The sequence below is a fragment of the Amphiura filiformis genome, chromosome 3, assembly GCF_039555335.1.
Source record: "Amphiura filiformis chromosome 3, Afil_fr2py, whole genome shotgun sequence".
Lineage (NCBI taxonomy): Eukaryota > Metazoa > Echinodermata > Ophiuroidea > Amphilepidida > Amphiuridae > Amphiura > Amphiura filiformis.
The window spans coordinates 28,888,608-28,914,097 of NC_092630.1; the positions used below are offsets into that span (position 1 = coordinate 28,888,608).

At 37.3% G+C, this 25,490-nt stretch overlaps 1 protein-coding gene across 1 annotated transcript in view; it reads left to right on the top strand.

Moving 5' to 3' along the window:
* The window catches only part of LOC140148320 (filamin-A-like), a 204,290-nt gene that overhangs the window by 82,342 nt on the left and 96,458 nt on the right, over positions 1–25,490 (top strand). The window contains 17 exon segments of the mRNA XM_072170228.1: positions 99–299; positions 1,096–1,119; positions 1,122–1,177; positions 1,179–1,233; positions 5,715–5,789; positions 5,792–5,980; positions 6,619–6,812; positions 7,700–7,957; positions 14,572–14,689; positions 15,511–15,753; positions 17,654–18,517; positions 19,609–19,785; positions 20,746–20,856; positions 20,859–21,068; positions 22,207–22,380; positions 24,518–24,641; positions 25,229–25,385. Coding sequence (XP_072026329.1) covers positions 99–299; positions 1,096–1,119; positions 1,122–1,177; positions 1,179–1,233; positions 5,715–5,789; positions 5,792–5,980; positions 6,619–6,812; positions 7,700–7,957; positions 14,572–14,689; positions 15,511–15,753; positions 17,654–18,517; positions 19,609–19,785; positions 20,746–20,856; positions 20,859–21,068; positions 22,207–22,380; positions 24,518–24,641; positions 25,229–25,385 — 3,230 coding nt within the window.

Here is a 25,490-nt window from a genome sequence, read left to right on the forward strand (position 1 = left end):
ACACTTTATAAAAACACCTTTATATAATTAAAAACACTCTATAATCACAAATAATTATTACAGTGTGTTAATATCTCAATTCTTGTGTTACTCCACAGGTGCTGGACCAGGTGTACCCACTGTTACCATCGTCGATCCCAATGGTGACACCAACACAGCACGCTTGGTACTCAACGATATGGGCAAGAGTGTCTACAAATGCGAGCACATCCCGACAGTAGTTGGCAATCACAAAGTAGAGATTCTCTTTGACGGAATCCCCATTCCAAAGAGTCCATATGATGTCAGAGTATCACATGGTAGGTGGGGAAATCTGGATTTTTGTAAAAATTGGATCACAAAATTGCACCAAAATCAAAGTTTGGTTGCAGTTATCTATTAACCCCATAGGCACTACCAGCCAATATATCAGCCTCAAAGAACCCTTTTAATTGGTTATAAAGAGGGCTATTATCATGTATTGATCCAATCAGAGATATGGTAAGAATAATCACTAAAGCCTCCAGCATACTTTCCTGCCGCTCGGCAAGCGGCAGGGCGTTTCAACCAATGACAAGTCTTGATTGTGTCCGTTTGTCTGCAATACGCGTGCGCCACGCCGCTCAGCGGCAAGCGGCAGGGTAGTATGAAACCAGCATAATGCTGAAGGAGATTAAAATTACTGAGAGATCTAAAAGCTCTATTTTGATTGGTTACTCAGATGATTATATCATGTAATTAACCAATCAGGGCCACTGTAAGAAAGGTAGTAGTGCCCATGGGTTTAACCAATTTCAACAGACAAAGTGCAACAGTGTAAATTTGCACATCACTTAGACTTGTATCACAAGCGAGATGCTTGACTATAGGTGGAGTCCATAGCCAGGATTGTTTTTGAAGTGCAGGACTTTCAAAATGTGGACTTTTTCTGGAAAAAAATCTACTCGCATCTAAATTGTAGACTTCAAAAGTGGACTTTTTGGATCATGGTCACTTAAAATGGACCTTGCATGAAGTTTTCTTCCAAATTAAGACCTTTTTCTCCAAAAAGTTGACCTTTTGATGGAACTAAGGGTGTTTTATATTAAACAATTTTGATTTTCTTTATTTTTTCAGCTTTCAACTCCAAACGTGCCTTCGCATCGGTCGTGGTCTACAAGCCAAAGGTCTTGGCGTTCGAGAGAACCTGGAATTTTTCAATCAACACCAAGGAAGCCGGCGAGGCGGAGCTGAAAGTGCAGATAATTGGTCCTGGTGAGCCCTGTGTGCCCTGATGGAGGTTCCATAGCAACAAGAGGGTTATTATTATGGGATGCGCTCATAGGGAATGGTTTGATTAGTGGGTGTAATCTGAATACTTTAAAGCTATGTAGATACAAACTTTTAAGGTAGTTCTTACTGCTGTTTTGAAGGTTTGTGCGTATGTAGCCTAAGTATTCAGATTAGACCATGGATGAGGCAGTTATTTTGTTCATTTGGAGTTGGAGGCTTACATATGGTCTTGTTCAAGATCTGATTTTGTAAGAATGGATAGATGGACTTTTGATTTTGTCAGATAGGCATACAACAATACTTTGCAAGAATACGAATGATTGTAGAGGAGGAAGTTTTTCCAAGGTTTCAAACAGGTTTTTATCACTGTCATGTGATTGCTTCATCTTGCTAAAAGAAAGTTAAATTTTCACTTGGTTTCACCTTTGGATTCTCATGTGGTCTTGAGTTCCAGGAGTCCGGGTTCAAATCCTGATCAAGATAATGATTTTCATGTCCTTGGTCAACTTGAGGGCTGGAGTAACTTGTGATCAGACCATAATTATCCTTGAGCCGAGAACACAGAAACTTTCAATCACTGTTGTTGATGAAGTTGATATTGTTGATGATGTATCATGGCCTGGTCTGTCTTGGTGTTTGTTAGGAAAGCAGGATTGAATGATCTTAATTATTATTGTTAAGCTTACTGAAAAAAATTCTTTACACGAATGTGCCGTTTTACAATTCATTTTATTGCATAAACACTTCTTTTTATCATTTTTACTGTTTGTCTCAAACACATTGTGTATAAAGTTGGTAAGCCTTTTCATATTATTTACCAAAACACTCTCAGTGAAAACAATATTTTAAAAGTTGATTTGGTGATGGTATTTGACCTTTATTTGAGGTGGTGATAGTGTATCACTTATTACTGTTGCTATGGAGAAGTCTTTTGGTTTTATCGCATAATTGTGTGTGTTAAATATTTGTATCTTATTCTTAGCTATTCATTTCAACCATCTAGCTGTGTCATTTCATGAATTTATTTTTCACATTGCTTCACGTATATCATACATTTGACAGAGTATCACCTTTATATGGCAGATATACAGTCTGTCTAGTCTGAAGTACAAAGTACGGTACCGACGCGGACGCACACATTGTGCCGACTTTGAAGGCACGCATACCTGCAGCAGATATGCAGCACTGCGCACTGTTTACGCGCTGTGTACACGCGCGTTGTCACTTTGTACTTCAGAGTGGACAAACTGTAGCATTGCACTGATTTTTCCCCTTTACACACTTGCATTATGCACTAGCATTCCAAAATCAGAGATAAAATGTGCTATTGTACTTTTTTGAGAGGCTTACATGTGTTGGAAACCCATTCATTATAGTGGATCATTAGTGGACCATTACTGCACACTCATTGCAGTCTTTATTTTCTACTAAGTGCCAAAATACATGCTGGGTGGTGCTCAGTGAATGTGGTGTGTTTATGCAAGGCTTGTCATTAATGATGTTCCTCGTCAATTTTCCCACACATTTACATGCCAGAGCATTAGCCAACTAGAATCAACCAATGGGCCATCTGGCTATTCTTAATTTAAAATCCACACTACCCCTGTGGAAGATTTTGGAAATATCTTCCACAAGGGGAGTATGAATTTCAAATGGAATGAACACACAAGGCAGCTCCATTTGAAACTCGCCCTCCCTCTGTGGATGATTCAGGTTGAATCTTTTTTAAAGGATGTATGAAATTTAAATGGAGCTGCCTAATGTGGTAATTTCATTTGAAATTCATACTCCCCGTCTACAACATATTTCCAAAATCTTTCACAGAGTTAGTATGGATGTTAAATGAAATAGCCCAATGTTTGACCATGACTGTATACCAGTGTTCACTTTTAGTTTAGGCTGTATGATGCAATTTTGACAAAATTAAATGTGATTTATCTAAGAGAATTACAATTCTCAATTCTCAATGAAAATCTGTACAATTTTGCCCAAAGTAGGCAAGTTTTTAGAAAAAAATCAAGACGGGAGAGTGAACATGAACACTAGTGCATTCCAATCACTGTAGTTTTAGGCATATTTACTCATTTGGAAGAATTTTTTAAAATTATTCATTAGGCAGTTCAACACAAGTATATAAAAAAACATATATTCTGCCTCACATGGTGTGCTCTGTTTAAAATGTATGACTGCTTTACTCACTCTGCAATAATAGATTGATTTTGGTGTGTCCTTTGTTTTTTGTTCCTTTGTTTTTTATTCACAACAAGCTGGAGTGGGACAGCTCTTAATATGGCATGTATGATTGCTGTGTTTTCTCTAACTCACAGTGTTGTTATTTCTATTTCTTTCAATGTTGCATTCTATTGACTATTTATGTATATGCGCTATGGTATTTTCTTCTTTTATTTGATGATCAACTAAAATTGGTAGGCAACCAATTGTTTTTGATTATTTTCAGCTTAAAATATTTTCCCCAACTAATATAAATTATAACCCAAATGATGATCCAACACTACCTTAACTATCTCCAATTTCAGAATTGTAAATTGTCATGACCATATTTGGAATCAGCATGAAAAATGCATTAAAATGAGTACAAACAAGCCTAGTATTGGTTCAGTGGTTCTTGAGATAGCTCTTGATATTTTGATAAAATATCTCACAATTTAGACTTTTTTATGTTGAAGCCCATGGCTAGCACAAAAACATTATGTTGACTTGCATTAGTGTGATTCTTCTTATTTATTATACCTGTATTCATCCAACTTTATACCTCAATCCTGACTATTATTCAAAACCCTATGTGATCCAAATGAAAGTTAAGAACAAAGGAAGGTTAAATCCATTTTGTTTGCATTATTTTCAATTTTAAAATAAGTAGTGGAATGGTGGTTGATGCGTACTCAAAATTTAGACATATGCCTTGCCTGTCTGTAAATGTTTTTATCCCTTGTGGCATGGGGTATCATTTTATCAGTGTTTAATGAAAGCAATTATACGCCCTAAAATGTGAGTCTAAATGAAATTCTGCCAAAGAATGTAAGTTTTGATCTTTCAAATGTTGCAATCTTTTAAATGCTTGCAAGTGTTGCGCTGTACCAAGAAGAAGAAAAACACATCCATGACTTTCAAATCCTATTTTGTTCTACCCATACATTGTTACCAAACCTGTCAGAAAATTTAACAGACATTACCATGTGAATTTCTCTTGTCCAACAAAAACATTATGAAAGTCCTGTCATGCAGAACGCCAAGAATGCTATGTTTTTGTGTTCCTTTTCAATCGCTCTCACTAAATACCCTTGTGTCCATCCTATGTACGTATGTTGTACTCATCGCAATTTCTCTCTGTTTTCCAAACATTGTATACTCTGAAACTGTATTGTCTTTATAATACATATCTGTCACACAGTGCTATTAAAGTCTCTTTGCAAAGCACTGCTTTGTGCTGAAAACATCATGCTCAGACTCATGTTTATACTCTATATTTGTGTGATGTTTCAAAACGTGCTTATTCTGTGATCTAAACATTTGCTGCAGCACCTTCATGTTGTTCTCTTGTATTTTACTGCATGTGTTACTTATTTATACTCCTATGTCCAAAAATATGCTAATTCCTTTATGAACATTTTGCAGTCTGCATATTCGTCACACGAACTACGTTATTGTCAATATTTGGCTGTTTGTGTTTATAAAATGTCCCAAAATGTGCTTATTCCTTTGTAGTCTGAACATTTTGCAGGACCTATGTTATTCGTATTTTTGCTGTGCCTGTTTGCTAACTCCTTAGCGATAAACTAAGGAGTGGTGTGTTTTTAGAGTGATTTATATCCCATAACTGCATGATTGACTCTTTGGAGTCATTTAGTTAATTCTCTTGTTGCTGGTGTTCCTGATTTAACCATGGGTATGCTGTTCTGACCCGGACCAATCATCCGCATCTCAGTTCCCCAATAATATAATATAATAACAATGTACCAGTATGGTTTGTAATTAATTAAACCCTAAGTTTTGTATCCCTTGTTAAGTATGTACCGTTTGATATCTTGATCCTGGATGGGGGAGGTATGTATCCTTTTGAAATTTATGGTGACTGAAACAAACCTGAAATATATTATGGGTCTTTTGGTACTTTATACTTTTATTATCTATTTGATTATCAAATACAGTTTAATTAAGATATTTGCATGAGTTTTTTTTCCCCATTTTAGATTTTACAGTTTTCTGCATTTGCATAATCAATATAAATGATCGTAGTTTACAATTTCAGTTTTTTTGCTTGCTTGATTCACCAAAGAAACTAATAGATTTCATTCCCAAAAACCAGTTTGTGCACTTAACAAAAAAAATATTTTGCACGTCATCATTAATAGAATCATCAAACTAGTCAAAAATATTATTCATTATATTGTTGTTGTTGTTGTTATGTTAAACATGTCAATTTATATGCCTGTTGAATTTAGGCGGAATCGGTGAACCAGTGGAAGTGTCATACAACGACGATGGCTTGTACACGTGTAAATACAAGCCCTTCCAACCCGCCAGTACACAGTGGTCATTCAGTACGGTAAAGAAGAGATCCCCAAGTCTCCATTCAAGGTGAACATCCTTCCCGAGGCTAAGCCTCCACTGTCCAACGTGAGGGCCTTTGGGCCTGGATTGGAGGGAGGTGTCGTGGGCGAACCATGCGATTTCACCGTGGAGACTAATGGGTCTACTGGAGCACTTGGTAAGTGTATATCACTAAAGGTCAGACTAAGAAAGTCAGGACTACATACATCATGTTTGCCTGTGTCTCATGGAGATTAAAAATAGTATACTTGGGAGCTCTGAGCTGCCAGCAGGTTAACTATGCATTCTGATCGCTACTTCTCATATTATCATAAACCATTGTAATTACTTTGTAGTGGGGATTATCTTTTGATTTTGGGATTTAAACCTTAAACAGGTAGCCCCGGTCTGGCCAGTTCTCCACAGAAGAACTGGCAATACATCTGTTACTTTGATGACAGATAGAACAGAATTTACATGGATAAATTTTAACCTTGATTAATTCCCTAAGGAACTTGAACCAAAAGTGGGGCTTTCACTTTAAATGCTGATTGAGGTACACTAACTATTTTGGTCCCATTCATGACAACCCAATATGGCAGATTTTCCATCATGGAAGAAAATGTCTACTGTCTGGTCAACTAGCTTAGATTATTGTTTTTTAAAGATTTTTGACAAAATAAAAAATTGTGATCGAAGTCATCAAAGAAATGTGTTAACACAGCCTTAGATCCAACATGATTTATACTTTTCAAATTCCAAAGTTCAATTATTTGGTTTCAAATCATACTCACAAATGTTTTCTGTTTGATGAAGGTTTCTCCATTGAGGGACCATCAGAAGCTAAGATCAAGTGCAAAGATAACGGAGACGGTTCATGTGAAGTGTCATACTTCCCAACCGCACCCGGAGAATACGCTATCCATATCACATGCGATGAGGAAGATATTGTCAACAGTCCATTCATGGCTCAGATCGTACCAAATAAGGGAGGATTTGATGCCTCTAAGGTAGGTCACAGAATTTAAGCTAAATCAGTACGCAACATTCTGAAGGTTTTGTAACGTTTTTTCAACTTGCGGTGCAATTGCACTCCCTGACTGGAAGTTACGATAAAAGGTCAGGTGGAATATAGAAATAAAGCAGAAACACAATTTTGCTCCTCATAATCACAGTAAGTCTATTTTGGGAGTGCAGATTATTCAATGTCATGTATTGTTTAAGTGATGATCAGCTTAAAGTATGACTAGATATGGCATTGCCTTCACTATCATTTCATGATTATAGTGGAAGCCAAAAAAAGTCCAATGTTCAAAAAGGAAAAGTAAAAGTATCAACTATTTCTCGTTCTTTTTTGATTGATAATTGGTGTAGCAAATGCAAAGTCCTATCGTGGGGACACTCAACATTTGTCATTTTGGTAGGGATGTGCAGAGCGCCACATTTTGGAACTAAGAACTGGTTTTCCGGCAAAATAGGGACTTTTGAAGTGAAATTTCAACATATGTTTTGGGTATAATTAACTAAAAGTGGGCCAAATTTTAGTGGTAGAGCTATGAAAATTCAAAATTTCACCAAATCATAGCTCAAGAGCTACAAAGTGAAGCTAAAGAACTGGAGAAGGTTCCCTAACTGGGGATCTTTGGAACTGCCAAGGAGCCTGAAAATGGGACACACATACCTGCACATACCTGTACCACATTTCCATGTCAGTGCCCCTCAAGGTTGTATCTAGTCCAAAAATATAAGCTCGATTTGATATGAGAATTTAAGTTAGACGACCCGCTTTTTTGTAAATAAGAATCACTGAGTTTATAACAAAGTGTTTGTCAAGAACTGGTAGTTATTCTTGTAAAAAAATACTACATGATTTTTTGAACCTTGATGCACTCTTCAGGTTGTGGCATATGGACCCGGTCTGGAGAAAGACGGCGTCGAGATCAACAAACCTACAGAATTCTTTGTGGATGCCAAACAAGGCGGCAAAGGTGAGCTAGGCGTCTTGATCCATGACCAATGGGGCAACCCACTGGAACCAGCCATCATGGATAACAGAGATGGTACCTATGCTGTGTCCTACACACCAAAGGAGCCATTGAAACACACGGTAGCTATCACATGGGGAGGAGTTAGCATACCTAACAGTCCATACAAGGTGAGATTTTGCGGGGAAAAATTGGTTTGAAAATGTTGATTTTTTGTTTTATGATGACACAGTTAGATACAGGGTGTCTCAATGATTATCTCCATTACATGCCACAACCACAACCATTTACCAAATTTGTGCCACTTGAAGTTTATAGACAGAGATTAAAGAGACGCATAGTGCCCAGCCTTAATGTGTCACAAATATGATGGAACTGTCACATGATGGGTACTAATCATTTGGACACCCTGTACAATGTTATGGTTTGATTGAACCGGTATAAAAGCTTTCATAGTTTGTAGTGTATGTGTCGATTTTTCTACCCCTGTGGAAGATTTTGGAAATATCTACCACAGGGGGAGTATGAATTTCAAATGGAATGAGCACATTAGGCAGTCCCATTTGAAACTCACCCTCCCTCTGTGGAAGATTCAGGTTGAATCTTCCTCAGAGGGTGTATGAAATTCAAATGAAGCTGCCTAATGTGCTCATTCCATTTGAAATTCATACTCCCCCTGTGGTAGATATTTCCAAAATCTTCTACAGGGGCAGTGTGGATTTTAAATGGAATAGCCCATTACTTGGAGCACACAAGGGCTAACTGAATTAGCTGCCTGGAGCACAAAAGAGTTAACTGCCTTTGTTTGACTTAGCAGTTTTTGCTTGGGGCACAAAGGAGTTAAAACTCCTTTGTGCACCAAGCAATCCATGCAGTTTACATTTCTGTGCTCCAAACAGTCAATATGCTCCCAAATCTTAGACATAATAATTCATTCAATTATTTAATTAAATATGGACACTGATAACAATTAGGTTACATTTACATTAAATTTACATTAAAGTTATCAACTTGAAAGAAAAAAGATGAGAAAAACACAAACTTCATATTGAAAACATCAGCTTTAAATGTAAGAAAAGAGCGACATAAATGACAATGTTAAAACATGCCTATTCATGGCTTCGATTGCTGTACGTTACAATGCAAACATTTCATAGTGTGTGTTCCCGAATTAAATCGGCCTTGTGGCTTTTTGATCCAATATTTTACTGTCTTCAGGTGGGCGAGGATAAGGTAAGGAACGACAGACATATGCGCAATCATTCTACATAGCAAAATATGTACCCTAACCCCATAGTTGCTGCTGCTTTAAGCTTATTTATAAAAACAGGCAAAGTGAACAAATTGTCATAGATTTGGAACATATTTGAGAGATTAAATTTGTGAGAAATTGGAGGTTTATTCGTGGAATTAAGGGAATGGTAGCTGTTTTATGCTGGAGGCGCACCAGCTCATAAAACTAAGGTGTAATATCTTTCAAAACGCGATTGTCCTACTTCTTACCACATTATACTGCTGAAGCCCTATGGTTCAGCTATGGTGTGGTAACCGCTCTAGTTTTATATCTGATGTATGTTGTGCCGAGTAGCTGTCGTTGTTGTTGTTTACGCCTGCTGGCTCTCTATCAATCACATGTGTCATTATATCACGGGCACGTATTAACTCGCAGATATGAATGAATGTCGGTGATGATCTAGGATTTGAAAAATAATCACATTTATATGGAACATGTGCCTTTTCTGGTTCTGCCAATGTATAAAGATATGCAAAGGCATATAATACTGATGATATAATAGTTTTGGTAGGATTGTTTTGGATAACGTAATATGCACTTTCTGAAGGAAATAAATTTGAGACAAATAATGTATGCAAAATAACGTAGGCCATACATATCCTTTCAGTAATATGACAAATCTATGACAATCTGTGACACTTCCAGAAAAGTAGTATGTATATTGTATATTTACCAAAGACTGGTCTCTTGTGGAATCAATCAATACAGCTTCAAATATAAAAGCAGACTGTTGGTGAGACTACATGTTTGAGAGTAAATATATAACAATGTGTTATACTTTTGCTTTAGCCATTTTGCCTCTGTGCCTTTTTTTAATCATTATTATAATCATCAAGTATATACAGTAAGCCAAAAAATTAAGGTACCAGATACGTTCACCCCCTGTATATCCTAAACAAAGGCAGATATGCATAATTGGAACCAACAGCCAATAGCTACATCTTTTAGCTCGAATTTAAGACCTCATTCGTTGACATTGTTTAAAAAATAAAGACACTTCGATCCAAAACCCCAGGCAATATGCTAATTTAAAAGTTGCAGTTTGCCACATTACATGCCCTATTGATTTGTACACAAAGCGTTCGCGAACAAGATAACTAGTGCTGTGCTTTCATTGATTAGCACGAAAAACTAGCATTGTGCTTTCATTGAAGACAAAAGTGCAACTTTTTATTTCGTATCTGCTTGTTTTAATTTTGACACATTTGTCTTTATTTAGGATATACAGGGGTGAACACAACTGGTACCTTAATTTTTTGGCTTACTGTAAGTCATAATTGTAATGTTAAAATTAAGAATCAGAAAATTATGAAACATTTAATTTGAACACACCCAAATAGTTTAAAAAAATACCAGTGAGAGTAAGTCTAATTCATGGTAATGTGTTGAGTTGTATTAAACTGATTGTGAATAAGCATCCTTTTCTTCCACATTTGCTTCATCAAGCCCATCATATTCAGTACATATTTTTCATCATTTTGTAAAGAATACTCTTTTGCTACATATTTTTTAATGCTGAACTCTCAGTATTTGCTTATGCAGATATACATACACCTACAATGTAGGTCCTACATCCGCAATCTGCTCCAATACATGGCTACATTCCTTACATGACTATATTTCTTGCATGTACCGCGTATTCATTCCAATAAGCGCCCATGCCCCAATAAGCGCCCACCTGGGATATTTTCCTAAAGGGTACCATTAATGTTGAAGCATAGACTGTTGAAGTGACGGATAGACGCCGATACAGTGAAATAGCTGGGGGTTAGAAGTCCTGTGTAAACTTGCACTACATTTTCTGCATCAGAAAAGCTACTGGAACGTCTCAGGACCCTTTTATAATGTACATAAATTTATTTGCCTGTTAGGAAAAAATAAGGCAAACCAGGTAAAAAATAAGCGCCCATTCAGAATGACTTTGTTAAGCACCCTGGGCGCTTCTTGGAATGAATACGGTAGTAATAATTACAGGTCTATAGTCTGTCTCGTCTCAAGTTGAGAATAACGCCATGTTGGGTTTTGCAGTAGCAGATTCGAATTGCATGCGCTAACGTAATCCTGCAAAACACATGTAGAAGGGCGATTTGTCCATATGGCCTGTAACGCAACCGTGCAAACTCACCGATTCAAATCTACCACAGGAAAATCCAACATGGTGTTACTCTCAACTTGAGACAAGACAGAGTGTTCCTGATGCCAAATTTTTTGTGTCTTTATCATATCTAAAAAATAATTATTTCAGTCTCTTCTTAAATGTACCATTCAGTGGCATCTTGTACACCAGGCCTATACTTTGTTCAATTCGTAATAGGAGAAAATGATTCACTTTTTTGTTACAGCCCAAACTTCTGCACACATAAATTCACTAAAACAGACTCCTGTCATGTTTTACGCCAATTAGCATAGGTACTGCACCCAACTGTGTGTACACCATTCTATATCAGTTCACAATTTTATGAGTCTCACTTAGTTATTACGAGTTGAACAAAGGATCAGGCTTTCCCCATTCCAAAGTGAACATGATCACACCATTTTGAAAGATGCTATAAATTTAAACATTCATCTTCCCATTATGCTTCCCAGCTTAGTCACAAAGTTATGTATTTTTTTTCAAGACAATTTCATATTTTTCTAAGCCAAAAAGTAATTGTCTATTTTTTTGTGTAATGACAGAAGTATAATCATGAGGTGAAAGATGGTTCCATTTCACTAACTGCTGCGGTGAGTGAAATGGAACAAATTCTATCTTTCACAGAGGGATTTTATTACCATGACATCAGTTTAATATTTATTTTATATCATTCATACATAAATTCTATAATTTTTTCAAGAATATGTTTTCTTCATTTTGCCCCAACGCAACACCAAGTTCTGCTGTTACATAATTCATATTTGGTTATTTATTTATGTACCCACGTCAGAATTGGTGAGTCTAATAGCTATAGGCAACTGACGTTCGAAAGTGCTTAACGTGCATAGTTGGAATGGCAAAAACTGTCAAATGTTTGTTTCTTGTAAAAATATTGAATGAAAATCAGCCAATGAACTGTCTAGAATTTATGTTTGAGTGTTATAATTACAAAAATTAAAAATGAGAGCTTTCAAATTTAAAAGACCCTTAAGTAGACAAGAAAGGGCTGTATGGATCCCATTAAGATTGATCAGTATTGTTGTATTTTAAAAGCAGCCACTTGTATGATTTATGTGTATAATAAGCAATATATTTTTTTCATGTAGTTCTTAAAAACTTTGCTTCAACTTGTCTTCCTGAGTATTTGTTATGTGAATTTTGTATTGTTATCTGAATTTTGTTTTGTTATCTGAAATTTGTATTGTATGTTATCTTTGCTTTTAATAAGAATTCTTCTTTTATAGTCAGGATAGTTAGTGAAATTTGTATGCAATGGTGGGCTGGTTGTTACACTGCTTATTATCTTTAAGTGTTTAGTTTAGTATTCTACTGTATTCGTATAGAAACAACATGGTCACATATTCTTTCAAGTGACAGTTCTTCTAAGCAATCCAAATTTCTAGCTCTCTTTTCACCTGAAGCATGGAGTTGCACTAAATGTTATATCATATATGTAGCATAAGTTTTGTTAAAATGTACATTATACAAAAATTGTATTCTTTTATCAAGACATGTAAACAAACTTCATCAATACATGTATTTGTGAATATCTGTGAAGCTTTGATCGAAGCTTACCAATATATAGTTGTATCGGTGTTCAATTGTTGTATTCCTATTTGTTTAAAGTACTGTAAATCTTAGTTAAACAATGAAACTGAAGTTATGTTAAAGCCATAATGTACAATTTTCAACAAATTTTTATTTTGTTATTCTTTACCAAAAATGATGAAACTATATTACTAACTGTCAGGAAAAGTTTCTGTCCAAAGCCAAAGTAATGAGGTGCAATGAAATACAGCTAAATGACTATTTTGGCCGTTTAATTGTTTGGACTTCAATGGGGGGGGCAATAATATCCTAGTTACAATATCCTAGTTACGACATATTCAAATAACTCTGTTGACCTGACAAACCCAACAAATTTGGCTGATTCTATTTGGATATGTGTAAACATTACAAAATACAAATATACCAAAAAGTCAGGTTTGAAAAAAAGTAACCAATTTATTCTATATGCTCATACATTATGGCTTTAATGTTGCATTCAAAACAAATTTGGTATTCCAGTAATATTTGTGATGATAGTAAGTTGGGGTCAGTGGAGTAATTAGGAATTTTTGAGGGGACCAGGGGAGCAAGGTGATTCTAAGGGAGAAAATTTGATTAAAATAGTCAAAAAAGGCCTAAAATTGATATCATGGTGGCCTGTTTGTCTACGCCACTGATCAAGGTGTGAGTATTCAATCAAGTAGAGTGTAATAACAAGTTAACCCCATGAGAACTTTCTGCCGATTGGCCAAAAGGAATATTGTGTCCAATTTTGAACCAATCAAGGAGGGTATTAATAAGATCATCTGCAAGTTTGACCATAAATAGTTTAAAGCCTAGTCATAATTTGAGCATTACATGTTATCAACCATTCATAACCTCTTTAATAAACGCGATGTGTGCGATCCAATTACATTTAGTTATTTGTGAAAACGCTTGAACGCAAATCGAGGTCATTAATATCTCACAATTGACCGCAAAATGCGTAATTGTTCCAATGTCGCATACAATTGACCGGCGTTTGCATGTTGTTGTGCGTCGAACAAACTGCGCGCGCGCCGGTGCCGTATTTGTTGTGCGCTACCATTTTGCACAGATTGTGATACGCACTTTTGTTATTGGTCGTCATGTTTTAGCCTGATCGATTTTTGGAAAGGCAAGATGTAAAAATCATCTATTTTTATAAACTTTTTGAGCAAAATTTTGTGTTATTTTGTAAGGGGAAGAGATTAAAGTGACGGTTATGAATGAGGTTAATAACTTTGCATCGGTAATATATCGGGCATTGTGAAAAATCTAAACATTTTGCTTTGGACCTCGGAATATCCTCGGGGCTACGCCCCTCGGGATATTCCTCGGTTCCAAAGGCAAAATGTTTAGATATTTCACAATGCCCTCCAAATAACCGATGCGCAGTTATTAACCTCTAAATCAGAAATGCTGTTAGATGACAGTAGTGTCCAGGGAGTTAAATTGTACAGAATAGAGAATGGTACTAAGAATTATGGTTACAGTCTGCTGTTTTAAAGATCCAAATTGCTTCGAACATAATAGCAAGGATATATTTTTCTCGTAAACCTTACTTCAGTAAGAGCAAATAAGTGCTTGAAAAAGTGGGTCTCAGAATTAAAGGACTTTCGGTGTAGAATAGTGGATTGTCAGAGCAGTTGGCTGTAACCACATTATCTCGTTTCTAGATACATAATTACTAGGGAGCAATTTAATATATACGTTACAGTGATATTATCTGTATGTAATGGTCTTTATAGTTACTAGTATACTGACTCTTTAATCACTCTTTGATACAGGTCAATGTAGGTGCAGGAGCCAGCAAGGTCAAAGTTTATGGACCAGGAGTCGAACCCAACAAAGTCAAGGCACATGAACCAACACACTTCACAGTGGATTGTAGAGAGGCTGGTAAAGGTAGGTATATAGACCAAGTATGTCAAAGTCTGAAACCCAGGGAACAAAAATGGAATGCCACCCATTAAAGGGACAATTGGTGGCTTGCTAAGCCAGAAAACCCCGAAACTCATCAAAATTCAGATTTTGGCAAATTTATGTAAAAGCAATCTAATAGAGGAAAAAATGACAGGTGAATGTGTAAGGCGCCAAATTCCAAAACCATGGTTGATATGCGAAAGCGAGCAGTTGGCCATTTCTATGCAATGTTTAATTCAATTGGTATGAGTGCTATTGTGATTAAATTGACTTATTTATGCTTTTTGGATATGTGGAACAATTAGACAAAATATGTTATACAGAAAATCTCTTATTGTTCCTTTCAAATTTACAAAATATGTAATGGGCAATCAAGATCCTTACAGTACACCGAGAACTTAAGATAACCATGCTCCAGTTCTTGCAGCATATACTTTAAGATATGATCAATTGTATCAAAGGCTTGTTATTACAATTGTTTCATTTCTTTCCACTGCAGCATTAATTTTTCTTACAAAATCCTTAAGATTTTTATTCTCTTCATTTCAAAGCAATAATTTGTGGGAAATTGTGATGATGATGATGATGATGAGGATGATCATGATCATTATGATCATCATCATGATCATGATGATGACATGTAGATTTAAGCTCTATGCTCCCTCCATTTTGTATGAGAAATATAATTTATTTCATGAAGAAATGATTGAAGTATATAATGTGAGAAAGCTAGTAGTACGAAAGTATACTAAAAAAAACATAAAAAACAACTTTTTCATCATATTCTTTCATTCCTTTTTCAGCACCTGTGGAGGTGAACGTAATCTCAGCCCCAGGAGTCAACGGTCCACAAATCAAGGAGATGCCATGCAAGGTAACAGACAATGGCGATGGTACCTACACAGCACAGTACACACCAGAGCAACCCGGTGAATATGCCGTAGCAGTCAAATACGCCGGGCAAGAGATTCCCAAGAGCCCCATCCCGGTTAGAGTAATACCCAGCGTTGATGTGAGTAAGATCAAGATCGATGGACTACAAGACAGTAAGTATTGGATGGTAGAATGCACGCTTAATGAATATTAATAGGTTATGAATATTCATAGGTTATGAATATTCATAAGTAGAATAGTAAGACAGCAAATAGAATACCTCACACTCGCAGTACATGTAGATGATCTGGGGGAAAGTGTCACTGATTTGCAATGCATCGTAAGTTTTAAAATCCATCGAAAAATCTTTGGTGATACATGTATCATGTATTTTCAGACATTGCCATGGTGACCAGATTGCAGCTTACAATATGTTGCAAGTCTTGAAGTGACAATTCCCTTCCATACACACTTAAGAAAACCATGCACTGCCAAATTTAACCATTCAGTGGCATGCGTTTATTACATATTTATCAGAGCACAATTTGCCATATAGTACATTGTACACCACACCATTCACATCATTAATTTACCACAATTATAGTTAACCAAATTTATCATGAGAACTCATTGTTTCGGTAATCAAAATTCTGTGTTTTTTTCTGGTAATCTCTTAATTATACTCAAATTGTCATGGGTGGAATGATGAGGTATTCTATTCTGTATTTTTATTATAGGGAAATAATTTGTATTAGGGTATGGAGTTCTAATCAACTCTTTATGGAAAAATGATAGAACAGAGAAAGAGGTTTTAAAGTTTCTAATTACCAGAAATACCTACTTTATCTTCTGTTTAATATTTGGTAGTATCCAAGAACATGCAACTTAAAAATACTGTCATTCGGAAACAAAATTATTATAGAACAAATAATGATGTTGTATTTACTTATACATATGAATACCTAAGTGGAAGAAGGGCCCAACTCCATCTCCATAACATTCCCAATATTTGTGGAAGAAAGGCCCAACTCTGTGGAGTCATGGAGTTGGAGTTGGGCATAATAATTTTATATGATTAAGTGTACTTGGAAGACTATTTAGAGAGTTGATCTGAGCCCTTTCATAAGGAAGAACCATCTTCTATCAATAAAATGCAGGGTCAAACTCATTTTTGTAAAGTGTTGGAATTGGGCCCTTCTTCCACTGAGGTATTCATATGTATATAAGTGTAAATTGTACCTAGGCTCGATATATATATATATGCAACAGAAATCATGTAGACTCCATGCCCTAACTAAAATATATGGTGTAACATCTTTTTTTAAAAGTATTTTTAAAGAATAGTGTGGTATAGTTAGAGAAAATGGCTGACTAGTTGTCATGGCGATTAATTTGTGTATTTTGGCATGCAATTTTGGGTTGCAGTGTTAATTTAGAAAGTTCAGTTGGATTATGTGAGATGATGTATCAGATTTCATAAAAGTGTTCTAGTATCGAAGTGTATGTAGCCATTGGGCTCAATTGGGCTCTCATTGTCTCACTGAACTGAAACATTGAAATTAATTTGCATGGTGTATTTATTTGGAGGAAGATTTTGATTAGAACAGTGGGAATGGAACCAAAATATTTTGTCTTGTTAATAACAATATATTATTTTGATGAATAGATCAAAGTAATAACAGAATGTAATTATCTATTCCATTTAAAATCCACACTACCCCTTTGGAAGATTTTGGAAATATCTTACACATAGGGAGTATGAATTTCAAATGGAATGAGCACATTAGGCAGCTCCATTTGAAACACACCCACCCTCAGTGGAAGATTCAGGTTGAATCTTTCTCAGAGGGTGTATGAAATTCAAATGGAGTTACCTATCGGGCTCATTCCATTTGAATTCACATTCTCCTGTGGAAGATATTTCCAAAATCTTCCACAGGGGAGTGTGATTTTAAATGGAATAGCCCAAGTATTGGTGTTTTTATATAATCAAACATGACTAACTCATTTGTGATAGAATTACAGATTTTGCATCTGCATGTTGATTTTCATTGTGTTATTTTCCTCTCTTAGATGAAGTAGGTAAAGAAGCCGCTGTGAAATTGGACACATCTAAAGCAGGTTTTGGAAAGCTTAAAGCTAAACTGACCTCCCCGTCTGGCAAAGAAGTCCCTGTTAGAGTGGAGCCTACTGGAGACGGATATGCTGTCAAATTTGTACCAGACGAAGAAGGTCCTCACCTTCTCGACATGACTTACGGAGGCTCCCCTCTAACTGCGGCCCCCATTTCCATGGATATTTCACCAAAATGCGACCCCACCAAATGTAAGGCTTTCGGACCGGGTCTAACAAGCGGACATGTTGACAAGCCTGCCGAATTCACCATAGATGTACGAGGTGCCGGCTTGGGTGGGCTTGGTGTTACGGTAGAAGGACCGAGTGAATCTGAAATTTCTTGTAATGACAATGGAGATGGTACGTGCGTGGTGTTCTATACGCCAACGACTGTCGGGGACTATAACATCAATATCTTATTCGCAGAGCAACACATTCCTGGTTCGCCGTTTATATCAAAAGTGATAGATGCATCGAAAGTAAAGGCTGATGGCCCTGGTATAACGTCGGGCTGTTTCTGTGACTTCCCATGCACATTTGAAGTAGATTGCATCGATGCCGGTCCAGCGTATGTTGAAGAAGGCGATTTGCCGCTAGTATGTACTGTAAAAGGGCCAGACGGCAAGCCAGTCGATGCCAAAATTGAGCCATGCGAGGAAGACGAAGTCTACAAAGTCACGTACACTCCAGATCAACAAGGACCCCATACGATCGATCTTAGTTACGCTGGGTATCCTGCCCCGGAATTCCCCAAAATGGTGGGTGTCAAGGAACCGATTGACTTAAGCAAGGTGGCGCTAGAAGGAAATGGACTTGATGATGGTAATTTGCTTATACAATACTTGCTGTACTGTTCTGCTATAGTTCACAGTGCTTATTATTTCTTTATGTGACACACAATGCTTCCTTTTGTTTTCTCTTCTGAAACCATCTCTCCTTTGTTTAAAAGTGCATACCATTTGTTCTTCAGTTCTGTCGCTTTTGTCATACTTTTCCTTTAAAGTTAGCACTTCTAAGATTGCCTTATATTACAGGAGTTGGTGGGTTAAACAGTGTATCTTCAAGAACATTACAACTATGAAAAATTATACATTTTTTGGCAACAAAATAACTATTTTGTCATGAGTTACCAGTATACATATTATCAGTTCACTAAGGGTGAGGAATCTTAACCAAGATTTGGCATGGTGTGCAATTTAAAAATATGTTGGTCTGGTGAGATCTAGCTTATTAGCATTGTTAAAGGAATTTGATAAATCTGAGCCCAAAGATTGGGTAGAATTTGGCAATTTCTTGACACTGTGGTTTTGCCAAATCAGATCAAGCAGATCTTGCCTATAATTTTCCAATGCATGAATAATATTATGAAGTGCATCCCATCCTGTGGTTTTCAAAATCTTATTTTTTTATTTGACATTACCAAACCATATTCAGCATAAGGTTTGATGTGTTACTCATATTTAACCGTTTTAGATAGGAATGGGTTTTTGGCATGCAATATTATATATTATCTAGCTATTATCTGTTATCTATTATCTAGTTTTTGTGTGTTTTAATTCTCACTTATCAAACCATCCATTTTGCACTGCACTCTTTGCTTTATTGTGTGTGTACTTCTAACATTGCTTGTTAAATTTGGAAATCAAAATAAGTGGACTAACAATTTGTTGAAAAAATATTTAAAAAAATTGAAAAGTGTTTCTATAATTGATATCGTATTACAATAACAATAGTTAGTTAGGCATTTTACATTGATGTATTGATCTTTTAAAAATGGAAAGGCAACATGAAATCTTTATTCTGATAAGCTTTTTCAATACATATTATAAATAAATGTATAGAAAATGTATGAAATCACAAATTTTGGCATACACTAACCTTTTTCTTGATTGTTTTCCTACTAAAACCAAAAGCTGTATTCGTCGATTGTCCAGCTGACTTTGCCCTCAACTCAAAGGAGCTTGGACCATTGGATAAGGAGTTGTTCAAGGTGGATATTACAGCGCCCTCTGGCAAGAAGGTCAAACCAGTCATCCAGGGCAACCCTGTGGATGAGAAATTTGATGTCACATATGTACCCAAAGAAGAAGGTAAGAAGAAAAACATATATGCAATAAATTTTTATAGTTAGTTCAATATGCCATAACATGGTCATCCCTGGTAACAGTGGCCTTGGACACCAGCAATCCAGTAACTATTTTTTCAAAGACATTCATTGGGTGATTCCAGTTAAAATTCACACACCCACTATGGAAGACATAACTTTAATCTTCCACACGGGGAGTTTGAATTTCAAATGGCGTTACCTGAATGGGTGGCTCTATTTGAAATCTACACCCCCTGTGTGGAAGATTATAAGGTCATGTCTTCCATAAGGGTGTATGGATTTCAACTGGAATAGCACATTTAGGTGCAGTACACTGATCAGTCTACATTTAAATATAAGGGAATTTTAAGTGTAAAACTTTCAACACTTTTATGTTGGTATGCAAACCCTCAGACAATCTGCGTGTTTCTACTGGGGAACGGTTGGCGGGTAATGTGGTTTAGTTTAGAGTGTTACCGGTTAATGTGCCCAGAGAAACAGATCTGTTCAGAGTGATGCGGTGTGGACACCCGGCAACCGTGATCCACCTCATGAGGTTGACCATGCGGTGTGACACCCGGTATTTCTGTCAGTGGAAACACAACGGTTAACGGTTGCTGGGTGTTGAACTTCTTTTATGTACATTTTATGTATCACATTGTGACCTTAAAAGTAGCTTGGGGGTCAGGAAAATATTTTCAGTACTTCCGGTACACACCACAACCCTTATTTTAAGCATCAGTAGAAACGTGCTGGTTGTTGCCTGAATCGGATGGGTTACCAGGTAATACTGGGTAAAAATACAGAGTGCTCAGTGTAAACACACAGATTGTCAAGCTGTAAAATGTACACTGTATCAGAGGCTAATAATTGGTAAATTTCCTCAACTTTGTTGATGAAAAGTTTGTTCCTTCAAGGAATATATGGTCTTGACCGATTTCATTGTCTACTCTTACATCTACAGGTCCACACAAAGTTGAAGTTTCATTTGCCGGTATGCCACTCGGCAAATCTCCCTACACGGTCAACGCAGTCCCCGGCCACGATGCTTCAAAATGCAAAGCCTACGGACCAGGTCTGAAACAGGCGTCACCAACCAACCAGCCGTCTTCACCGTGGAAACCAAAGGAGCCGGCAAAGGTGGTTTGGGCATCGCTATCGAGGGACCATCAGAGGCCAAGATGGAATGCAAGGATAACAAGGATGGCAGCTGCACAGTAGAATATTTCCCCACTAAACCTGGAGACTACGAAGTCCATGTCACATTTGCAGACGACCCTATCCCAGGTCAGTAATTTGGTAAAAAGGTTTGGACTTGTTACAAAGTTGTTTGGTTGTTGTCACAGTCGTGATGAATTGTCACTCTATTCTATTGACAAGAGGCTGTTATATGTGACCTGCTTCCACAAAATGGGCATTGCGTCTCAAGTTGGTCATTTCAAGACCTCCTGGCTGCTGATGCGCACCTGTATAAGCCAGTATTATGTCCTTTGTGAATGCCCCATATTGTGCATGTTGTGCCTCATTCCTCACCTCACCTCACCTCACCTCACAGGCTATGTCACCCACTGTCGGATGTAGCCCTCCTCAAGTAGCTTCCATTTACTTCTGTTCTGTGCTTCTCTTGCCCAGGTTGTTCCCAAATAGGATGTGAGGTCATCACGCCATCTTCGTTTTTGTCTCCCTCTTCTTCTCTTTCCCGTTCTTGGCTGCCATTCCGTTAACCTCTATGTCCATCTATTGTCGTCTCTACGAGCTATGTGTCCCGCCCATCTCCACTTTGCCTCTTTGATCCTTTCAATGATATCTTTGGCATTTGTTTTGTCCCTAATTTCCACATTTTTTACTTGTAATTTGTAGCATTTTCCTCTCCATAGCATGCTGTGCTACCTTGAGTTTTTGTTCTAAAAACTTGGTTGTTGTCCAGGTTTCACAACCATAGGTCATTGACCCATTCACAAAGGATATAATACTGGCTTGCAGAATGCCCCATTCACAAAAACATACTACTGTCTTGCTCAGGTGCGCATCAAACACAAACTCAACAGCCAGGGTGTCTCAAAACTACTGACTTTACGCTTATTACTTGGCAGCATGTCGTGTATAATTTAATGCATAATTTAGAGGGTCATTCAAGCATATCTAATTGTAATATACAGTCACAAATACTTGTATTCCTATAAATTAATTTAACAAAATGTGTAACATCTTTCAAAAACATGATCATGACTTGATTCCAGCATTTGATTGCTAAGCTGAATTAGAGGGCATTAACATTGCTCAGGGCAGGCACCTGACCTTCTCTTGACCAATCAAATGTAATTTTATTGGATGAGTAATACATATGTACATGTATTTTAATAAATAATAGCAATATCAGTATTACAATGTAACTTAATTTTATCTCCTTTTTATTTGTTTCTAGGAAGTCCTTTCCGCCCTGTTATAGTAGATACAGTAGACCCCAGCAAGGTTACAGCCTCCGGCCCAGGCTTGGATACCGTGAATGGTGTGAAGAACAATGTCCCTACACAGTTCCGTGTAGATGCTACCAAGGCAGGCAAGGCACCATTGGATGTCACTCTCATCCCAGAAAGAGGTCAGTATTGGGAGGCTATTGTAGTTGAAATCCATACACCCTCTATGGAAGACATGACCTTAATCTTCCACACATGGAGTGTGAATTTTAAATGGAGTCACCCATTCAGGGTCATCTGCTCCAAAATGGGCTATTCCAGTTGAAATCCATAAACCCCCTATGGAAGACATGACCTTAATCTTCCACACAGGGAGTGTGAATTGTAAATGGAGTCACCCATTCAGTGTCGTCTGCTCCAAAATGGGCTATTCCAGTTGAAATCCATAAACCCCCTATGGAAGACATGACCTTAATCTTCCACACAGGGAGTGTGAATTTCAAATGGAGTCACCTATTTAAGGTCGTCTGCTCCAAAATGGGCTATTCCAGTTAAAATCCATACACCCCTTATGGAAGAAATGACCTTAATCTTCCACACAGGGAGTGTGAATTCAAATGGAGTCTCCCAGTAACCCCAGTTGAAATCCATACACCCTCAATGGAAGGCATGACCTTTAAAAATCTTCCGCACAGGGAGTGTAGATTTCAAGTGGGGTTACCTGAATGGAGATGCAATTATTAGCATTTCACAGTATTTCATCAGCAAATTGATGTCACGCTCAAATTCAATTGAACATATGGTGCAAATCCTGTAATAAACTCCTTTGTAGTCAAATTCGATTAGCTGCAGTAACACTTAAAACACAGGTTTTGACATGCCTTATCAAGCAAGGTCTGTCAACATTGAAACATATCACAAATGTCACAATACTTCATTAATTAAGTTTTGGTATATTTTTCATCATCAACATGTATTTTGTTAATTGATACAGATATCCAATAAATTGGCGCATGCAACATCTTTTCACTGTGATGCCGTATAGCTAGACTTGGTATGGAATGTATCTGCTGCATGCTCAACATGATTAAATCCACAGCAAGATATTATAGAGCAAAAATGAGATCACCGGTTCCCCCGTAATATAATCATGACTTTTGATACAGGGGAGGGGGGCAATTTGATGACAGCTGCCTGGTTGATTCCAATAATTGGAGCCACGATTCATACTTACTAACAGCTGTGTGTATGTAAGGTATACAGGAAGTTTCCATCATTCAGTTAGCTGGGATAATTTAGGTCTAATCATATAGCACAGTTGATTGCCAATTCAACAATTTGTGGGCTCAGCGTGATATGTTAGGATATAAACGTGATGGCATGGTTTGAGGTTGAGGATAGTTACATGATTGGCAAGGACTCGGTTCATGTTCTCAATAATCGGCTGTTCCAGTTTAAATCCATGCACCCCTGTGGAAGCCATGACTTTATTCTCCCACATAGGGATTGTGACTTGGGGTTGCATGAATGGGTGACTCCATTTTATATCTACACCCCTTGTGTGGAAGATTAAGGTCATGTCTTCCATACAGGGGGGTGAATGGATTGCAACCGGAACAGCCCAATATTTATGCTGTAACATAGATTGCGGTGAATGGTATCAATGACAGAAATTAAATGTTGCGAAGTTTGTTGATCTTATTGAAATAGTTGTAATAATTTAATTTGGTAAAGCGCTGCTGTAGAAGGTTCCGAAATATGTATATCAAGGTCAACTTACTGTGCCAAACTTCGAAGCTGGCTGGAGCAAAGATAACATGACAAGGCAAATTTAGACATGAACAAGTATGTCTATTTGGTTTCTGCGAGCAAAATGACTTGGCTGTAGAACTATTTATGTTTGACTTCTCTTACATAGTCAATAAATAGTCTTAAATTTTATGATAATCTGGTAAAAATGATTATATGCAATTTGACAAGTAATTGTAAAATGTTCAGTTTTTACGATTTTCCTAATATTACACTATAGAGTGCATGCAATAAATCAACCGGAACGGTGTAACAATTGAAATGGTAAAGATAGCTTAAGATTACAGAGGGACAGGTCTTCATACCTAGCTATCACTTGTTTTATTGCATTATAATGTGAATTGCCTGTGTCACCTTACGGAGGACAGAATTTTATTTAAATGAGGATGACTCGGTCATGAGTGACTTATTATTGAATACCCTCTATAAGTTTTCAAGAAATACTTGTCCACATTCCAGTAATAATACCCCTGACTTATTTTTCTTGCCATTTTGTTTGGTTAATTTTAGGTGTACCAGAGAAGGCTCAAATCATTGACAACCAAGATGGTACCTTTGATGTCAGCTATGTGCCAAAGGCTGAGGGTAGACTACAAGTAGACATCAAATATGCAGGAAAACCAATACCACAGAGGTAGGTTGCCATGACAACAAACTGGACAATCGTTAGGGAGTGGCAGAAGTATTAAACCAGTATGTGTACAAGGAGGGGGGGGGCACAGCCCTTCACTTTTGTCACTGATCAGGGAAATTGAGGTCCATATAGGGACATATGAAGGTTGTCAGTTTAGGCAAGCGAGACTCAAATGCTCTGCTGGGAGGGTGAGTTAGCGCAGCGGTAGTTCCCTCGATTTGCACACTGAGGTCCCGGGTTCAAGCCCCGGCGCGGCCCAAGGACCCATGTGCACTTGGTTTATCCCGATTCCGTGCTCGCTCTCGCAGGTTTTCTCCGGGATCTCCGGTTTCCTCCTGTATCGCTAAAATCGGTGATTAGTTCTTTGGTTATCATAAAGTTCCTTCACCCAATGGAATTTGGGGAGCTGCACAGATAATTGGTCGATGTTACAATCTAAATGCGGATAGGTGCGCGCCGTTCGGCAGCAACCTAGTTGATGCGATCTGATTGTGAGTCCTCTAAGATCTGGAGAAAGGCGCTTTATAAATCCAAAAAATCCCTAAGTCCTGTTGCTGACATCTGAATCTTCTTTGTTTCTTCCACAGCCCTGTGAATCTGCAAGTACATCCACAATTTGATCCCACCAAAGTGAAGGTTGCAGGTCCTGGAGTAGAGAAGACTGGCATCTTGGCTAGTTTACCTGTAGACTTCATTGTAGATACAACAGAAGCTGGAGATGCTGAGCTTTCTATCATCATCACAGTAAGTTACAGGTTCCAGAAAGTTTAGTAATACGCAAGTTAAACATGATTAATGGTTTTAGTGACATTATCCAAAGTCCATCATCCATATTGTCATCGTTAATAA